The 20,592-nt window shown below is 39.5% G+C and overlaps 1 protein-coding gene across 5 annotated transcripts in view; it reads right to left on the bottom strand.

Annotated features, from left to right (window-relative positions):
• The window catches only part of MAMDC2 (MAM domain containing 2), a 166,276-nt gene that overhangs the window by 33,125 nt on the left and 112,559 nt on the right, over positions 1-20,592 (bottom strand). For all 5 annotated transcript variants that reach the window (XM_057547942.1, XM_057547941.1, XM_057547943.1 and 2 more), the window contains one exon: positions 19,071-19,336. In XM_057547942.1, the coding sequence (XP_057403925.1) occupies positions 19,071-19,336 (266 nt within the window). The remainder of the gene's footprint in view (positions 1-19,070; positions 19,337-20,592) is intronic.

Below are 20,592 nucleotides of genomic sequence, written 5' to 3'. Positions count from 1 at the left end.
GTCCAAGCTTTTTTACAAACATTTCCAGTGTAAACACACTATTGATTTTTTGGAAGTGACTTTCTGGCAATGTGCTTCATTCATAGAGTGAACAAAGTCCCAGTGATTTGCTATCTGGAGACCCAAGTTCCATTTCCAAGGTAAAGATCTATGTCCCTGAGTGTTATCACTAATAAAAGCCCTAAAGGCAGTTATTTTATCAGGCCAAACGTTTTTACTGTTGTATGTGAAGGAAAAATAAATCTCTACTATAAATTATTAAATTCACTGTGCCAAAGAGAGAAAAGTCTTGGATTTCTTTCCATTAAGCCAATTTAAAAGTCTCCTTTTCATGTATAGGATGAGCAAAGAGCACTTTTCAAAACATTTATACTAGATTTTCACTGTACTTTGCAGTTTACAAAGCTGCTTCACAGGTATAACCTAATGTTTAATGAGCACAAGGTCATTCAGTCCATGGCCAATCCCTCAAATACAAATCTTAATTCAAAAAAGACAAAGAGATATTACAGAAAGTACAACCCAAATTATGAATAATGAGAACATTTGATTTTTTTTAGGTTCTAATATTCAGTATGCTATGTCTTCAATTTATCTGTGTTATCAATAGGATCTATTTGCTCTTTAATGATCAGAGCCACCAGAATATAGAATTTATTTAAAAAGAAATTGAAAAATCTCATGACAGTTTATCACTATGCAAAATATAAAATGTCTTAGGCCAATATCTTCAGAATAACTCCTAATCGTAAGATGTGTGAAAGTTTACTTGGACTGTATTCATATTACTTTAAATTATAAAAAGGATAGTTTGGAGGTGTAATAATATATAACTATATATATTTACAAGGAACAAAATAAAAAGGGCGTTTTGGGTTTTTTAATTTAACTTCCATTAATTTTCTTATCTTTATAAATTCTAGAGATGATCTGACTATGTAAAATATTTTACTTGTAGGATTTATGCGTGGGAACTTGTTCCCCATTTGCAAAGCAGAGGTCTATGGCATCAGCCCTGAGTACAGTTACATTTTATCAGCAATTCTTCCTGTTCTATGGGAAGGAATAATAATCTGTCTCGTAATTTACTGAATTAATCGTGCTGCAGCGAGAAAAGACTTGGCTTTCTTTTCGTTTCTCTTCTTTAAAGTCTATTTTTGACATGAATAGTGAAAAAGTACTTTTTCAAAATGATTCTGTGGTAGTGAAATGATTCACCATGTAACTTATTACCTAAATAAGACTCAAACATTTGGCAGGTAAACATACCTTAAAGAGGAGAAATGTAAACATGCTTTCACATGTTTACTACAGCATTATTTTATAATGACCATAAAACCAAGCAAGCAAGGAAGCAAACAAATGAAAGAACCCAAGATTTCAAAAACAGAGGAAATACACAAATCATGGTGCTACAATCTAAGAAATAGGCAATCATTAACTCTGATAGCTTGTGAATATTATTTAGTAGTAGAGAAATATATTCCTCTCATAATGTTAAGTGAAAAAAAGCTGGTTATAATAGATAAAATTAAAATAAAGCAAAATAAAATAAGATAAATTATATAGAACTCATCTAAAAATACATAGAAAAAAACCTTGAAAATTTACCAAATGTGTAACAATTTTGTTAGGTTCATGAAATTATGGGTATTGAATAGAATTTCCTTTCATTTTCTAAACATTCTTTAATTTTGCTATATTTATAATTGATAGAAAAGAAGAAGGAATCAAGATATCTATAATGAAGATGTGGAATAATGTTACTGTTTTTCAGATTGGCACTGTTTATTATAGTAGCCACGAGGACATGTGGCTATTTAAATGAAAATTAAATAAAATTTAAAATTCATTTCCTTAGGTGCATTAATCACATTTCAAGTGCGTAATAGCCACATAGAGCCAGTGATCAAGTGAGCTGGTTATGGCAGATATGTAACATTTCCTCATTGCAGAAAGTTCCACTGGATAAAGCTTCCTGGCTCCTTTTGGACATTCCAAACAAATCTGTGAACTGCCACAGTGGGTTAAGTGAAATGCTAAAGATGTTCTGGACAACAGCAGGCCACTAGGTTATTCCTATCTTAGAACTCTTTCTACACTTAGAATACTGGCCAGACCACATGTTGTTCTGATAAAAGAGCCACAAAGCCAGTCAGCTATGTACTAGATTCAAACTATGGCCTCAAACCTCAGATCTGTTTGGCAGTTGTCTATCAGCATTCCAACACACAAAAGAAACGTGACAAGATCAGCTTGTTTGGTCTAACACATTGGATTTCCACCCTTCTATAAATAATGCTGATAATGTCATCTCCTATTCTTGTGCCGCCATCTTGCATTTTGAGGGCCTCTTGAGGTGGAGAGGTTATTTTAGGGTAGTTGGTGACTGGGTAAGCTGAGGATTGGGCCTGGTTGACACAGGCGAAGAGAAAGCCAAACATTTCGGTCTGTTCTTAAGAACTCTGTCCCTGGGTCCCATTAAGAATGTGACAAGAAGGAAATTGCCCATGGTCTAAATTCTTAAGGGGATTAACCTCTTGTTTATTTATAGCTCTTTTTTAAAAAACAGTGTTTATTTCATTTTTGGCAATATTTCAAAGTAAACGGAATATCTCTAAAGACTGGGAAAAAGATCTTAGGCAACTTGAATGTATACTAATATCTATTTAAGAGGGGAGAAGAGGGACAAAGTAAATTGCTGTCCCTTAAACAGGTGTTCTTGATTTTATGCAAATCTCTTAAAAGTTAGGGGCAAATTAGATTTGTGTAAATGAATTTGTTTCAGTGCACTAAAGGTTCCAGTCCTTAGGGACTAGTGATACTTTAAAATTTTTTTGATAGAGAATATTAATTGTTGAGAAAACTTAGCTAGACCAACTTTGGAAATACAAATAGGCAGTGAATGGAGAGAGCTACAAATACATATTTGCAAACAAATAATTTTAAATATAGTCAAGTAAGGATCAAAAACATGATTTAACTTACTTCTTATCATATTAAAATTAGACATTGCACATGCTCATTTATCTACAGCAGGGTGTTCTGATCTCAGCCCTATTGACATTTGGGGCCAGATAATTCTTTGTTGTAGGGGACTGCCCTGTGCATTGCAGGATGTTAAGCATTCCTGGTATCTACCCACTGGATATCAATATCACCCCCAAGTTATAACAATCAAAAATGTCTGCAGACACTGCCAAATGTCCCTTTGGGGAGGGGGGCCAGGGCAAAATCTTTTCTGGCTGAGAACCACCAGTCACGGGTGGTAGAAAACTGCTATGTGGATTATCAAACCCCACTTGCTAAATTTCTATTATGTGTATTCCCTATGTGAGGAACTTTCAGATCTGTTACCTCCTTTTTGGATTCTCTGTCAATTTCAACCTGTTAATTCTTCCCAGTCAGAGCAGGACAGTTGCTTACATTTTAAAAGCAGGCTAGATTGAATTAGTTTTCTTTTCCTCTGCACATCACCAGGTGGTAGTTCTAAGGAGCAATGAAATATCCTCAAGCCCTGGAAAGAAAAGGCAAAGGAGCAAAAAAGCAAGGGAGATGGACTGACACTCCAGCTGAATAATCATCCTGGAGATGATCAGGGCTTCACTCTTCCAATTTCCTGCTTCAGAAAACTGCAAATTGTCAAAGGGCAATAGAGTATCTTCTTTGTTTTCACTTGCCTCCCTTTCAAAAAAGAATGATCTACTCCCTCAAAATAACATAATGACAGGGAGCAAATCCTAAGGGTAACCGAGAAAACTTTCCTCATGGTATACAAATTTTAATTCTTTCCTAAAGTTTTTCCCTCCCAGTGGGTGGGGACAGTGGGGTGGAGAGAGAGTCTGTACAGAAATGCAGCCACAAGGCTGGGTTACTCAGAGGGGCTGAACTGCCCCTAAACCTGTAAAAGTCCAGAAAAGTTCCTGGTTAAAGCACATAGGAAAGAAAAAGCAGAGAAACAGATATGTCAGGAACTTATTTTCCCAAACCAAATCAGGCCGGAGTTTTAAAATAGTTAGGGTTACTCATTATAACTTTATGAAGTGTCATAGTTTAAGTGGTACCCAACACAATGAATAGGACTTTGCTGAGGGAGGGAAGAAATGAAAGCTTTTGCAGGGAACCCCAAACCTTTGTTGTGTAGTTAAAAAAAATCGTTGGTATTAAAGAGCTCAACACTGACTTTTAAAGTAGTTTCATGGCCTTCCAGAGAGACATCGCTGGCCAGGCTGTTGGGTTAATCCACCACCTACTTTACCAATTGAAGAGCCCCAGCTGGGCCTATAATTAGTATGTGAATGATAGTTTCCAGAAATGGCCTCCTATCTTCACATGGAAACATTTCAATCCTATGCCAACAATACCATAAATTACCCATGTTCGAAAACAAACCTAGTTAGGTTCTTGTTTTAAGCAGTGGACCTCAACAATTTACCAGAGGGTTTGTTTCTGGGTTAAATTTAACTTCTATCCTGACGAGGTTTGAAATCTTTTGGAATCATTTGCACAGATAAATTTGGATATGGCGACTGCAGAGTTGGTGGAATAATTACTCACAAAATTACTATAATCCAGTCAGTGGAATTCCAGAGCCCTTCATTAAGATGCTTTTGACACAATTGCAGGATATACTATACTATGTAATGCAACTGCATTCATTTAACTGTTTGACAATAAGTTGTAAGAGAATTTTAAAAACATAAAGCAAAACAAAAATTCTGACATTAGACACTTGGCTAAAAGGGTGGAATTTTCACAAATCCCTAAAGACAGGCTGAGTGGCGCTTTATCTAGAAAAATGAGTATAAGACTTTAGTATTTTTAGAATCCCAGCCATGTTTGGGGAAATAGTTGCTAAACTGTAACAGCATGCCTCCTGCAGATACTATATTTGGTCTTCAGATCCCACAAAAGGCAGAATGACCATGTGTTTTTAAATAAGTCTTTAGCTGACCAACACTTTTTTCTTAAAAGATCCATCTGTTTTGTTTCTTCTTTTTTTAAAGACCCATCTGATTTAATTCAGCTCTTGGCTTTCACAAGCAACAAAGACTGAACAGCTTCCGGCTTTACCCAGCATGAGCCCTTCTGCTCATAAGAGCCTTCCATTTTAGGGTAGAGGGCACCCTGTGCTAGATTTGCACATCAGCAGCCAAAGTTTTTCATTGCTATTTGTGTGGTAAATACCCAGATCTCTCAACTCACTGATTTCAGAAATCTGCATTATTCTCAAATCATTTGGTCACTGAAAAGGAAAAGGAGTTTCCAGAAGAGACCTCAGAATCAGATAATTTTTAGAATGAGGAAAAGGCCCAGAGACCCTATGATATGAGCTCAAGGTCATATAACAGCTAGCTGTAGACCCGGCCATGAAACCTGACACTCCGAATATCTGATAGAGCATATTTCATTATACCAATCTGCTCATTTTCTCCTTTTTGCTTTAGGTATTTTAGAATATGATTCTGAAAGGCTTGAAACTCCCCAATTAATAGCAGAGGACAAGTATGTCTTTGACCTGTATTTATATTATAACTAGCTTCCTGTCATTTTGCCTTATGTATGTTTATAAAGAGTTCTCCATCACCTGGCACCAGAACCTGAATCTTACATAGATCACGACTGAACTTCAGGGCTGGTGAGTGTTGAAACCTCTCCTCGCAGGCAGTAACCCCGCCTCTCCACAGCAGGTGTTCCCTCACTTCACTGATGTCCTTCTCTCTCTTAGCCGATGACCTTATGTCTGCTCCACATGGAAAATTTAGCCCATAGGAAAGAATCCCCTCAACTCCCCACATCCACACCTTCAACCTTATCTTCATTTGCACCCATTTTCACTTCCTTTCCTTTGTTTTGGGAGTGAGGTCTGTCTGACTCCAAAATTCATGCTCTTTTTTTTGTGGGACATAGATCCTGCACAATCCTGTACAATTAGCATTGAGGGTCTAAATGGAAAATAAACATGAAAAGCCTCTGAAAAAATGAACATTAGAACTAAAGGTGAGATGGTATCATTTTTAGTGTTTTAGGATCTAATTTCACACCCTAATAATGAGAACATTATATAAAATTTTCCTATAAGCCTTTCATCATCACTAAAGGAAACAGGTGTGAATGCCTTCCTGGACATACAATGTGGTTTATCTCCGGCCCACCTCCCTTAGGGAGGACCCCTGGTCAAACACTTCCTGAGCAATGTAATGTAATCATCAATTTAATTGTCATGCCCAAGGATGAACATCATAATACGGACCTATTGTGACACGTGGATGGAGATATAAAACGTCAGTCCTACAAGAAGACTTGGAGAACACAATCAATTGCAAAAAAAGGCGGAATCTATGTCTTTGCCTTGACTCTCAGGGGCTCACCCCTGCTCTGGATGAATTTCTCTGGGTCAGGAGAAGACAGTGACTTTAGCTAATATCCAAACAGGAATAATGACTTCACTCTGCTCATGTATGAGACATAGAGACAGTGTGGGTCTTATTTTCATTAACTCCCAGGGCAAAGCGGAGATCCTGACTTGAGGCAGAGCTGTGGCTAAAAACTTGTATAATGCTAAGCCTTTTTTAGCTGTGTTACAACTTATTTAACCAACCTCTACTGATAGATAATTGGGAAGTTTCCAATTTTGCAATATTACAAATATTGCTGTGATGGATATTGGTAGATAAACCTTTGTGCATAACCATGATTATTTCCTTATGATAAATTCCTAGAATTAGAATTGTTATGTCAAAGGATATGCATGTTTGGGGTCTTTCTTTTTGATACAGGTAATTGAATTGTCATCTAGTAATATTATATCGATTTACCTTCACACTAGAGCTTATGAGAATCCTATTTCCTTGAATACTCACCTCTCCAGGGCAATGTTTTATATATAATATACTTAAATATGTAATTATATATATATAAATATTTAATAAATGAAATTTAAGTATATATATAACTCCTATATTATATATACATCTATATATTTTTGGCCTAAAGTGAAAGATTTTTTAATTGATAAACTGAACAATACAAGCAGTATGAATGCAGCTATTAATATAAATATCATACTCCAGAGTATTGTTTTAAAAATATCTTTATCAAAAAAATATATATGTATCTTTATCCATTTGATAGACAAATGTGCTATTTTATTACTTTTTAAATTTCTTTGATTATAAATGAAGTTGGACATCTTTGTGCATTTATTTTCCAGTAATATTTCTTTTTTTCTGATTTGCCTGTATATATTCATTGCCCACCTTCCTACTTCTTAGTTCATGTTTTGCTTATTGATATATTAAATTTAAAGCTTAAATGTATTAGGAGTTTGTCATATACGTTGCAAACTATTTTTTCTGGCTTGACATTTGCCTTTCAGATATGTTTATTAGGCAATCCTTATTTGGAGAAAGAAACTAAGGGAGAACTAAATGTCTTGGTTCAGAGACTGAGATGAAATAGGCAGGCCACAAATAGTAATGCGTCCTGAGCATTGCCTACATTCACATGTAAGCCAATGTTGAACAGAAAATAGGAGCTCATGACCCTTCAGGGTGTGGTGGGAGATGCATAGGGATGTAGCTTGTTGACTACCTGGAGAGAGACTTCTACTAGATGTAGATACTGCAAAGACAGAGCACAGAATACCCAGAGAAAGCCACACAAGGGAGGGAGGAAAAGGTGGGGATATCTATGCAAAAGGAAATAAGGTAGTCTTCTGTGGGAGAAAGTAGGGAGTCTTTACTAATGTGTGAATTGTCGATTTCAAAGTAAGTGAATTGAGCTTATACCTAGAGTGTCCAGCAAATATTTACCTGGTCTGTGAGCTCAGGAAGCCAGAGGTTCCCCAGAGAATCTCAAAGTGCAAATTAGTCAGTGTTGCCTCATCCAAAAAACCCGGGAAAAGATTCCCTATAAAGGCAGCCATCGTGAGACTGTGAAATACAAGATTAGGAATCTGGGAGTGTGGAGGGAGGTAGTGTTTTTAGGTTTATAAACAATCTTTGGAATACATTTTTGCTTAATTAAGCTTACTAATAAGACTATGGGGCAAGAATGTCCCAGATATCTCCATGGTGCTGGGAGGACAAACGTGGTAATCCAGCCATATTCTATGAAATTAATTCCTTGGGAAAGTCATGAAAGAATGCACTGACATAAACACCACATTCATGTAAGCTGTGTGTTAGCAACTACCAGTTGTGCTAATCAGTCTTTCCAGTCATTTCCCTATAAATTGACATGAAACACAGAAACCCAACAACAACTATCTGAAAGGAAATGAAAGAGAAGGAAAGTCAGAGTATCTCAACTCTGCCTTACTCATATTTAAAGTAATTTATAATTCCTGGACTGACAACTGACGCTGAGTTTTGCTTGGAAAAACTCAACAGCAGGCTCCTTTTCCATACTTAGCTCCTCTATCCAATTTCACATTAAAACATATTCCACTTGACAGTAGAATTTTCCTGGCTCTGTGTATGGAACCACCCTAATCTGTTCTATAATGTGTTGATTATTGTGTCAGAAATTAATGACCTTGCAATTTCTGCTTTGCACTCAGCTGCCCTGCTTTAATTATGTTGGAACATTAATATCCTGGAGCAGCCATTTCCCAATGTTCTCAGACATCATGAAATGTGATAGGAAATTCATCTTTTCTCATGTATCTTATCTACACATTGGTTTTCTGATTCCTTAGTCCCTTTATAGCAGGGTGTCTTGTCATTAAATAGCCACCTATTTATAAATCTCTCCAGAAACTTACTAGACCTGCTCTTCTATCCAAGCGAACTGCTAAGTGTTGTCTTTAAAAATTTTAGAACCCTAGGTAGTTTACATCTAGTTTCATTTTCATTATTAAAGGGCAAAGTGAAAAGGAAGATTTTAAAAGCAGAAATCCAAATCACAGACAAATTTCATTCACTTTTTGCTAAAATGAGAAGATTATTGTGAGAGGAAGTAAAGAAATAGAGAAAGTTATCCACAAGAACTGTGCTGCATAATATTAAAAGACATTTGGAAAAATGTATTCCAAAGATTGTTTTAGACAACATTAAGATGTCTAAAAATATAATAAGAATTAGAACAGACTTAGTGGACATCTTAAAACATGTTTTTATTTCATGGAGAGGTGACATGACATTCTGATTTGTGCCATTTCATGCCAGAGTCAAGACTTAAAGCCAAGTCTTCCTAGCCCTGACCTAGGATCTTTTATTATACAATCTCATCCCAACAAAACACAAATTAATGACTTATACAAGATTCAAAGAGGAAGGGGCTCTTAAGAGGGACTTTGAGAGAAGGGTAGGAGTTTCTCAGGTATGATGATTCCTGCAGCAAGATCAATGGGAAATATTTGCTGTTGATAAACCCTTGAGGGAGCAGTTGAGGGGGAAGGCAAGGATTTGAAGAATGAGAAACTGCACTGGTTCCTAGCCAGTAATTGAAGACACGTGTTCCAGGGAGTTTGAAGACTAAAGGAATGGGATAGGGTGGCAACTTAAATGGGTAAAAAGGTGAAAGGAAGGTTTGCTGTTCATTTGTGTGACCAGCATATGTTGGCAGCATGCAAAGGACTAATGGAAGTTGAAAATTTATGAGAGAGGGAACAATTTATGAAATAAGGTCCCAGATGAAGCAGGATGATGAAATCAAACGTATAGATGACCAGTTGGTTTTGACTGAGAAACCAACCGTCAGATTCAAAGAGAGGCGAGTGAGGATTCAAAGAGGAACAGAATTGAAGGGGTTTGTGTTCAATGCCTTCATTCTTTTGGGAGTTGAACCCATGAGGTCACATTCTAAGAATGAGGCAGGTAGGATCGATTTGGAAACTTGCGAGTGAAAATGGATCTGAATATCTGGCGTGGGGAACGAGAGTGGAAGTCAGCGAGAGATGATCTGAATAAAAGGCTTTCCCAGCAGCATGGATCCCAGCAGCCTGGAGGGGACAGTAGAGATTAATCTTATTTTCTCCAGCTGTGCTGAGAAGCTTAGGGAAAAGAAGATGAAAATAGCTGCTGAGGGTTCCCAGGGGTTAAGAGGACCAAGGTAGGAGAAGCCAGAAGGACCTGTGGGTGGGGAGACTATAATGTGGAAGTGAGTGCTCCATGGACCACAGCACAGAATGGAGGCTGGAGAAGCTGTGTTGGGGGACAGGAAAGGGATCAGGAAAATCAAGAGAGCTGGGAAAACCTCATATCAGTCTTTGGGAATAGGGAAATGGTGAGATGTAAGTTGTTCCAAAGAAAAGAGTTACAGCTTTTGGTTTTAATAAATATCATCATAAAAAGCCCCAAACCAGACTTGGCATATATGTGTTTATGTGCATCCTTATATCCACTCCAGCAGGATGTTCCTGCTTTTAAGTGTTCACATTCAAATTCCTTGCAGGACCAATTGCACAGGTGCTGGGTTATAAGAGATTATGGTTTATATGAGTCAAAGGCAGAAACAGTTAATCTTCCTTCTTCCTTTGATGTATTTACATTGTTCTTCCTTGCCATAAACACATATTCATTGAGAGTTCGGTTCTCTTTCCAACTATTTATTGAGTACCCACTCTGTTCCAGAAATTGTGTTCACATAAGAAATAAAAAATAAATAAGATATGGATCTCTGTTCTCCAGAAGCTTACACTCTGATGTAAGCTAATGTAGGTAGGCAGGTAAGTAGACAATTTCCATACAATGCATAATGCTATGATAGTAGTATGAGTAGTATGATGCACAATGCAAGGGTTCTATGTCAAGTACTCTGAGGAAACTGCCACCTTACACAAGGTTGAAGAGGATTCTTTAATGTAGAACTTACTGGAGTTTCTAACATGTCACTGTGCAGGGTGAATCTTCATGTGTGTATGTGGAAGTAGAGATCTAGCATGCAAAACTTCCCCAACTCATTTGACCACAGAACCCTTTTTCAATGGAATAACTCAAGGGATTTGTACTCCATGGGACATACTCTGAGAAGTGCTGACATAAGGTTCTTGCCTGGTCAAAAAAAATGTATTTATATTTTTTTCAGACTGGCCAGATGGGGCTTTTCTCCATCTCCATAAATGACTTTTGAAGTTTGTTCTTTAATCTTACAACAGAATAAAGATGCAGACTTAGAAGAGTTTACCATGCAGACTTTAATGACTGCTGAGCTGATCATTAAGCCAGACCCAGATGAAAGAGAATGCCTGGTCATGCTCTCATTTATGGGTCATTTAACATTTTTTCCAAAAGAAATATTTAATGAACATGATATTGAGTTCCTCCCAGTGCCTCTAATTAACAGACCACTTAATGGTCTTTGTTAAAGGGAAAACTTGCTTCAAGTCAAAAGATATTGCAGGACCTGATATAGGTGCTATAGTGACCAAGTGTAACGTCAGTCCAAGGATTTGAACATAAGAGATATGGGAACATATGTATATGTATAACTGATTCATTTTGTTATAAAGCAGAAACTAACACACCATTGTAAAGCAATTATATTCCAATAAAGATGTTAAAAAAAAATTCAGGGACCAAAAACATGTTTACACTAGGCTCAAACATTTTTTTCATACATTAAAAGACCACCAAGCCATCCAAAAAAAAAAAAAAAGAAAAGAAAAAAAGGCTAATGTTTGTGCTTCATCATTACAGACTTTCTGACAACGACTCTTTAGTCTCTCCTGACATTTAGCTTTCAAGAAAAGCACTTTGGAGTGAATTGTTCCCTCTCCTCATTACCATCTCTAGTGTGTGAAAGTCTCAAGGTAACTCTTGATTACCTGCTCTCTATTTAGTAACATGCTGAGGAAAAACAGATCAAGAAAACCATTTCATGATTCATGCCCTTACAAAATGTTTCTAAAACGTTAACAAATATATTGTCGGCAGTTCATGATTGTGTAAGTGCAGTAGTCTAGTACTATTAAAATAAAGATTTAACTCGGACCTGATTTTAATTTAAAGAATACTTCACAGAAAAAGCTCAGGTACAGAATTACCCAGGTACTAAAGAGATGTTACCTATGAAACCTTATGAGGATCAGGACCTAGAAAAAAAATTCTTTAGTCTCTGTCATTCTCTCTTTTCTCTCTCTTGCTCTTGCCTTCTCTCTCCAGCTACATTATGCCAACTATGTGCCAGGTACTATGCTAAGGGTTTTACATGATGCACCATAATTCTATGAGGCATGTACTACTAATACACTCATTTTGCTTATGAAGAAAAGCGAGGCTCAGCAAGATTCACAGAACTAGCCCCAATTATAAAGGCGTAAGCGCCAGAGAGCCCACAGCCAAGTCTCTTAAGCATTATGCTGTACTTCCCTCTACCCCACAGATCTCCTTTGTCTGTGCTGAACCACCTTGAATTTTGACCCCTCCTAGGAGCCAAAGTGATTTCTAAAATAGAACAGCAGAGAGTTAATAATAAAGCCCTAGAAATTTGTTGAAGTCTTGAGTTAGGGCTGGCTTCCCCTTCTTATGTGATCCTACACTTTCCACATTAGCCAGGAAAGGGCTGGGAGGGGGGGCATAAAGGTATGGTATAAAAAGCATGGATTCTGGATTGAATAAGACTTGGATTTACCTCTCTGCTCTGCCTCTTAATAGCTGTGTGCTGTTGAACAACGTCCTTAATTTTCTGCACAAGCTTTCCTCATCTGTTAAATAGGGCTATACAGCTTTCCTTCCTAGGGTGCTGCAGCATCAAATGAAGTAATGCATGTCGAGTGCTTAGCATAGCGCCTGGCACATGGAAAGTGTTCAATAAAAGTTCCTCTTGCTGTTGGCAGCTGTGACATTACACAGCCATCCATATGGCTATTTTATTAGAATGGTCTCAGGGAAATTCTTACCATTGCTATCATTCCTTAAGTAGAAATATATATTATAGTTTCCATCAAACATTAGACTGTATAGGGGAGATAGCAGGGACTTGTTAGTCGAATCAGCCCATTGTCCTTAAAATGGTCTGGGTAAGAACTAATATGGAAATAAAGGTAAAGAAACATCCAGAGTGGGAGGTACCCGGGAAGGCACAGGTGAGCTAGTGTGTAGGGATTAGGATCGAGGCAGGAGAAACAAAAGGAAGGAAGCCGAAAGTTTTGACTTTACAGTTCTGTCCAGGCTGCCCGTCACTCCTCTCAGCTCTGGTCTCACATGACAACTCACTGAGAGGTGAAAATAATGTTCATGAAAGCAGGCTATACTAAGAAGCAATGTGAAGGGAAGAGATTATTGTAATTATTTTGTGCAGCACAGATACTCAAACATATCTACCAAACATCTCCACCAGTGAAAATTCACACCGGGATTGGGATTAGGCCAGGTGTAGTCAAAATTCAAATACAAGGCTCCCAGCCAGGGAACAGGTGTGAAAAGGCAGCCATTTACTCTCGGTGAGTTGGGCCTTGACCACTCACACTTGACCGGCTTTAGGAATGGCGTGGTGAGGACGTGAAGCAGAGACAGGGAAGGGTCTTCCCCACAACAGTGACGCACATGCAGTGAGCTCTGAGTTTAGGCATTCATTGCTAGTAGAACGTGACCTTGGGTTAGTCTAACTTTGTATTCTAGAATGCCAAGAGCACTAAAAGGAGATACTTTACCTCCCTTACGGGAATGCTGTGAGAATTAAATAAAATAACAGACGGTGCCTATGCCCCAAGGCACGCTGGGAGCCTCACTTTTTCCAGCTGCACAAGAACAGGCTTTCCCCAAAACTGGATGGAGACCTTGAGCACCCAAAGATACCTGCGGCAAAGGGCAGGCTTCAGACAGTCTACAGACCACGGTTCAAACCCCAGCTCTGCCACTTACCAGCCTTAGAAAGTCCACTCTTTCATTCTTTTACTTATTCCTTTTTCATTGTTATATTTTTATGGGAAAAGAGAAATGGACAGTGAACGAGTAGACAAACAAATCAGACAATTTCAGATTGGGGTAAATGCTATGCACAAAAGAAGCTAGGAAATATCATGGGGAATAACTTGGGGATGGGAAAAGCAGTTACAGACTGGGTGGTCGGGGAAATTCCTTTCTAAGAGGAGACATTTGACTGGGACAGTAGAATGAGAACCGGGCTTGACATAGGATAGATGGGGGCGGGGCATCACAGGCAGAGGGGACTGCAAGTGCAATGGCCCTGGTGAAGGAAAGGCCTTGGGACTCAGGGGACAGAGAGAAGGCCGGTGTGACTATGGGCACTGTGTGACTATGTGATCACGGGCAGAGTGAAGGGAGATGAAGTCAGCGAAGGAGGCGGGGACCAGATCGTGCATGGTCTCATAAGCCACAGGAGGGAATGGAGCTTTATTCTAAAGACAATAGGACAGTTTCATGCAGGAGAGTGGCCTGATCCTATTTCTGTTTCAAGACGATGATTCTGGTGGCTGCATGAGAGCGTAGAGAGAGCAAGGTGGAAGCAGAAAAACCAGATAGAAAGATACGAAGCAGTTTAGGTGGCTGGGGAGACACAAGTGGGCATATTCGAGATGTATTTTTGAGGTATAACCATTAAGGATTTTGTCTGGAATTTGGGGGACAGTGGCAATGTGACAGCAAAAATAGGACTATTTTAACTTTTTGAAACTTCAGTTTCTTCAACTGTAAACTTATAAACGCGCAGCATGGTGAGTATAGTTTAACAACACTGTACTGTGTATTTGAAAGTTGCTCAGGGAGTAGATCTTAAAAGTGCTCATCACAAGAAACAAAATTTGTAACTGTGTGAGGTGACAGATGTTAAGTAAACATTGTGGTGATCATTTCACAGTATATACATATACCAAATCATTATGTTGTACATCTCAAACTAATATAATGTTATATGTCAATTATACCTCAATTAAGGAAAAAAACTAAGATTGCAAAGCCATTTCAGTAGTAGAGTGGAGATTTGAAGCCAGAGAGACTCTTGTGTCATTATCCCTAATCGCTGTGCTATCCTGTCTCCAAGACGACGCAGGAGAGGCCTAGGAGGCCCAGGGCACCCTAACCTATTCTGGGCAGTGAGCCAGAGGAGGGGTCTCTGTGGAAGGGACGTTCAAGCCATGACTGAATTAACAAGAGTCTAGGCAGAGGAGATGCGTGCAAGGGCTCAAAGTGGGAGAGGGCAGTATGTTCCAGGAACTGAGTGCAATGGGATTAGAATGGAGGGAGAAGCGGCTAAGCTGCGGAGGGGATCATGTCAGAGCATGAGAGCCTTTTCCCGCAGAGCAACGGGAAGCCAGGGGGTCACTGCACGGGAGGCTTCCTCATCATCACTCTGCCTCTGGGCAGAGCGCATATCGGAGGTGGCAGGCATGGACTGCAGGTGGGGTTGGCTCTTAATTTCAATTTTCAGAATCAGCTTAGAGAGCAACGGTTCTCATCTGAGAACTGCACGGCACCTCTGGGGCCATTTGGAAATGTGTGGAAATAATTTGGGTTGTTGCTGTCACTGCAGATGTCAAAACCCCAACCGTGTGAGGCATGGCCCCCCACAAAGACAGAACTGTCCTCTTCTAAATGCCAAGGGGGCCCATACTGGGAAATGCTGCCATTGGCAAGGCACTGAAAGCTTCACTGGAGGAATATAAATGTTTTAAGCCATGACCGTGTAGAAGCAATTGTACAGCTGAGAGAATTGAGAGGTGGAGCGGGCAAGCAAGGTGAGGGGAAATAAAGGGGTGAAAACGCACTCACTGTACATAGTGGGATGTCAAGGGACACTACCTAAAGTTTATGGAACCAAAAATAGATGGTTAGGTGTATTAAAGTTACAAAGGGAACCAAGAGAAAAGTTAAAAATATAACTAAAAATTGTGAGGAGGAGAGAGAAAAGAAAAGGAAATAGTGTAAATAAGCTAAATTTCTTATCTTTCATAGCAGGGAGTCAGCAGATACTGCTAAGGTTAATGCAGCAAGAAATGAGGTGGAAATAGAATATTTAGAATTATAGAGGAAAGCATCATAAAATCAGGAAAAACCCTTTAGAAAAAGAAGTAGAACTGGAGTTTGAGTTCAGGGGTGGTTAAGGGAAACTCTGGCTTTTCATTTTATCCCTTCTCTGAGATATTGTTTGTATGTTTGTTTCCACCTGTATGTGTTACATAAGTCAGTGAACTTTAGTTTCCCGCCTTACTTTATGCTGCTTCTATGGATGTCAAATGGTTCTCTCACTCTCAGAGCTGGTTCTGTTTAGAAGGGACCCGCCAAAAACTACTGGCCACCTTCAGATACGTGTCCAGAGTTTTCTGGCATTGAACTGTACCTACCATCTCCTCACCTGCACTGGGGACAAATCCCTGAATAGGCTATAAGAATTTCTCTGCCCCCACTGGGTCTAGATCCAGTTTTCCTGAAGTGGCTGGGGAGGATCTGTGTGGTTGCTGGGAGGGCTGGAAGTCAGGCAAAGAAGAAAGGGCCAATTCTCTGGGGCACCCTTATTTGCTGGGGGGCTTGCTCCCATTCCATGGAAGTCAGGTAAGAGCAGAGACTCACTCTGAGGAGCAGGCAGATTACTAACACCCACGTTTTGTGAGTAGCGGATGGCGGGGAGGGTTGGGGGCAGGGAGGGAGGGTTAAGCGTTGGGGAGAAGGGAGGAGTGGGGTGGGGGGAGGCATGAGCAGGAGTTAGAATCCAGCATGGCCTGAACCTTAACCCTCCAAGCACCAGGTCAGCTGGGCCTCTACTAATCACTATTTTTTATATGTCCAATTGGTAGAACTACTCCTCTATTTTTCTATATAGCCCTTCTGTGAGACAGTGAGATTGTACTGTTGTTAGTTATTTTATGTATCTGTATCTTAAGGTTCTACCATCTGTGATCTCATTCTCAGAAGTAGGATCTGAGCCTCATTCATCTTTATATGCCTTGCACTGAGCATATACCTAATAAATTATGGTTGAATTAAGGAATAAATGAATGAATGAATAAAGTCAAATAAATGAATGAAATGTTTATTATATTCTCCTGTTTTTAAAACATTAGCAACAGAGGGTGTGGAGTACAATGAAAATTCTATTATTTTCTGGTGCATCCCTGATTATGTGGATCTGGTGTATCTCTGATTATGTGGGTCTGGTGCATGTTTGCTCTGTGTGTGTGTGTTGCCATAACTACGTGAGAGAGTTAAATAATTGGTAATGGGGAAAAAATGTAAGCCTTTGGGATCCCTAAGAGGTGCGGGGAAGGACTAAGAGATCAAAGAGGAAATGCAAAAATGCTGCAAATGTGAGATGACATTTATAGAAAGATAGTCTCATTCAGGAAATGTTTGGAACTGGCTAGGAAATAGGCTTAAAAAACATAAGCCTAGGGCTTCCCCGGTGGCGCAGTGGTTGAGAATCTGCCTGCTAATGCAGGGGACACGGGTTCGAGCCCTGGTCTGGGAAGATCCCACATGCCACGGAGCAGCTGGGCCCGTGAGCCACAATTGCTGAGCCTGCACGTCTGGAGCCTGTGCCCCGCGACGGGAGGGGCCGCGATAGAGAAAGGCCCGCGCACCGCGATGAAGAGCGGTCCCCGCACCGCGATGAAGAGTGGCCCCTGCTTGCCGCAACTGGAGAAAGCCCTCGCACGAACCGAAGACCCAACACAGCCAAAAATAAATAAATAAATAAATAAATAAATAAGAAAATCCTTTAAAAAAAAAAAAAAAAAAAAAAAAAAAAAACATAAGCCTAGGCTAGGAGTTGGAACTTGGCACCAGAAACATCAATTTGTTTCCTCTGTTGCTCAGGGGGATGAGCCAAATCTCTCAGTTTAGTCAGGTGACCAAAATATGATGGGATTAAGAAGGGGATACTTACAACAACCTATTTAGTCAGCATAAAAACAATACCATCAGTGCTTATAAGACTGTGATAAAACTTGTGTGCTTATATTCTGCTACGGGTATCATAAATTGGTTTGACCCTTTTAGAAATCAGTAAGTCAAGGAGGCTGCCATGTCATTATAATCATAATTTCTTCTTGCCTAGCAATGAAAAAGAACTTTGTAAATATTTTCAAAGATCTTTGATTAATCATTGTAAAGATTTAATCATGCTTTGGTGGGTATTCCAACGAACTAAGAGTAACCAAGCAACATTATGATGGGAATGGTGTACAAAATTTCTTTAACAGGAAGTTATAGACAAAGCTATGGTTCTGTCCAGATGGTTATAGCTAAGAGAAGTTTGGGCCATTAATGTTTATGAAGAAGGTTCTACTACTCTGCTAGGTATGTATCTTTCCCTGGGGAGCCTGGACTTTGGGTAATTCCTAGTTAATGAACATGATCAACTGACCCATCCATTCTTCAGTGATATCTATTGAGCTCCCATCGTGTGAGGCATCTGTTTGCAGGAAGGGACCTTCTTTTAGCTTCTTTTTTGCACAGAGGGTACATGAGAGAGATCTTCTGACCAACTGACAAATGAAAGAAAATGGATTTTCCCATTCTAATTTCATCTGGGTTAGTTGACAGAATTTATTGCACCTGTAAAGCTTAAGTTTAAGTTTATGAGTTGTAAAATTCAGATCACAGTTTTCTTTTGTATTTTCCCCATGAAAAGATCTCTTTGTTTTCTTATTGTTATCAAATACGCTGCTGATGGTTCCCTTATTTAAATTCTCTCTGTCTGGGTTGGCTCTCATATTTTACTGAGTTTCCCCATCCTGTGTTCAGCTAGAGGTTTAGGTTGTTGACCTTAAAGCCTCAATGTAGAACCAGGCTCACTGATTTCACATTTTGAAAGTACTAGCATTCGTGTGTGTGTGTGTGTGTGTGTTCGTGTGCGTGTGCATGTGAATTGTGGCTTCGAACTAAAGTATAGCTGTTGAAGTTGGATTATTCACATATTCTCTGTCTTTGGACTATCCTCAAGGAATCTACGGACTAAACAAGCAAACTCCCTAGGTGACCATGACTCTGAGAGACAGAAAACTGAAAAGAACTGAAGGATATCACTTGCGCACGGCTGTGGATAGGGTGTGGGAGTGGGGCTCTCAGCTTGAACAGAAGAAAAACAACGCATCACCAGTTGAAAATAATTAAACAGAAATTCACTAACCCAGTTTAGCAACTGAAAATTGCAGAAAGCTTCTACTGTACCTTGGTAGGCATGGGCTTCTTAAAGGTGATTTCAGCTTGCATCCAAACGCCCCTTGGGGACTCCAGCACAGACCAGATCTTGTCTTGAACCATGTGGTTCTCTTCAAAGATATAAACTGCTAGGGTGTCACTCATTTTTAAAAACCCATAGATGGCATAGTAAAAACGCAAACAATACTGCAAGTTTCCTGGCAGGGAGGGACCGTAGAGCCTTCCAATGTAGCCAGGCTGAGACGTAAACTTTGTGTTGGCCATCAAGAAATACCCTGCAAATAGGACAAAGCATTCAGTGCATCAGCAATGAAAAACCTAAATAATTCAGCCCAGATTATAAAGTGCGAAAATTTGGTTCAAGCAGTGGAGTTTGCCAACAGAGACTATTTCTATAGGCTTTAAATGATAGAAAGCATTTAAAATATCGAAAATATCTGTGTGATTCTATTGTTAATAAACCTTCTCCATTTTTAAGTAAACCTGTACAGATTTCCAACTGCATATGTCCAGATTCTAGTCATCAATCAGGATTTATATTTCTTTTTTTTTGGCCGTGCCGTGGCTTGCAGGATCTTAGTTCCCCAACCAGAGATTGAACCCCAGCCCTCAGCAGTAAAAACATGGAACCCTAATCACTGGACCGCCAGGGAATTCCTAGGATTTACACTTTTCATGAAACAAAACGGATGAAATCATCTTGGGGTTCCCCACTTTTTGGACAACCAACTGACAACTAGGCTGAGTAGTACTGAGTCATAGAGAACACAAGGCCCAGAGAAGATTTTCCTTCTTACCCCTGCAATGACCAGCGAAGGGAGAGAGGTTACAGGGCCTGGCAGTCCTTGGGGGGTGATGGGTGGGGGGTGGTTTGTGTATCTGAGCAGAGCTTACTCTCTTGTTCATGTTAAACCTGATCCTAAAGAGCAGGTGTTTAATCAGACAGACCCTCCCAGGTGCTGAAGATCTGATCTTCCCCAATTTCTCCTAAATAACATGAAAAAATAAGATCAAGAACCTGCCCTCCCACAGGCTCCACCAACCCCATGGTAAACTTAAAATAGTTCACCATGTTAAATTACGTGTCCTATAAAGCTGGGGCAGAAAGAAAAAAAATAATACCTTACTCTTTTTCCTTTCCCTTTTTTGATCCTCCTTCATCAGTTTTCTTTTGGGTGCCTCAGTCTTTGCTATACAGTTTAGTTTTATTTAATCCGGGAAAAGGTTCTTTGGTTATTTCATGAGTGGTATTATGGACAGAATTATGTCCCCCAAAATTCATATGTTAAAGCTCTAACCCCCAATGTGACTGTATTTGGAGACGGGGCCTTTAAGGAGTCAATTAAGGTTAAATGAGGTTACAAGGGCAAAGCTTTAACTCCCATGCGACTGGTGTCATAAGAAGAAGAGACAGCAGAGATCTCTCTCTTTCTCTCTCTCTCTCCATGTGTACACACAGAGGAAAGGCCATGTGAAGACACAATGAGAAGGCGCTTTGGAAAAGGCAGGAAGAGAGATCTCACCAGAAACC

This window comes from Balaenoptera acutorostrata, chromosome 6 (genome assembly GCF_949987535.1).
Source record: "Balaenoptera acutorostrata chromosome 6, mBalAcu1.1, whole genome shotgun sequence".
Lineage (NCBI taxonomy): Eukaryota > Metazoa > Chordata > Mammalia > Artiodactyla > Balaenopteridae > Balaenoptera > Balaenoptera acutorostrata.
Note: the sequence above shows the minus strand (reverse complement) of the source record. Positions and strands in the feature narration are given on the sequence as shown.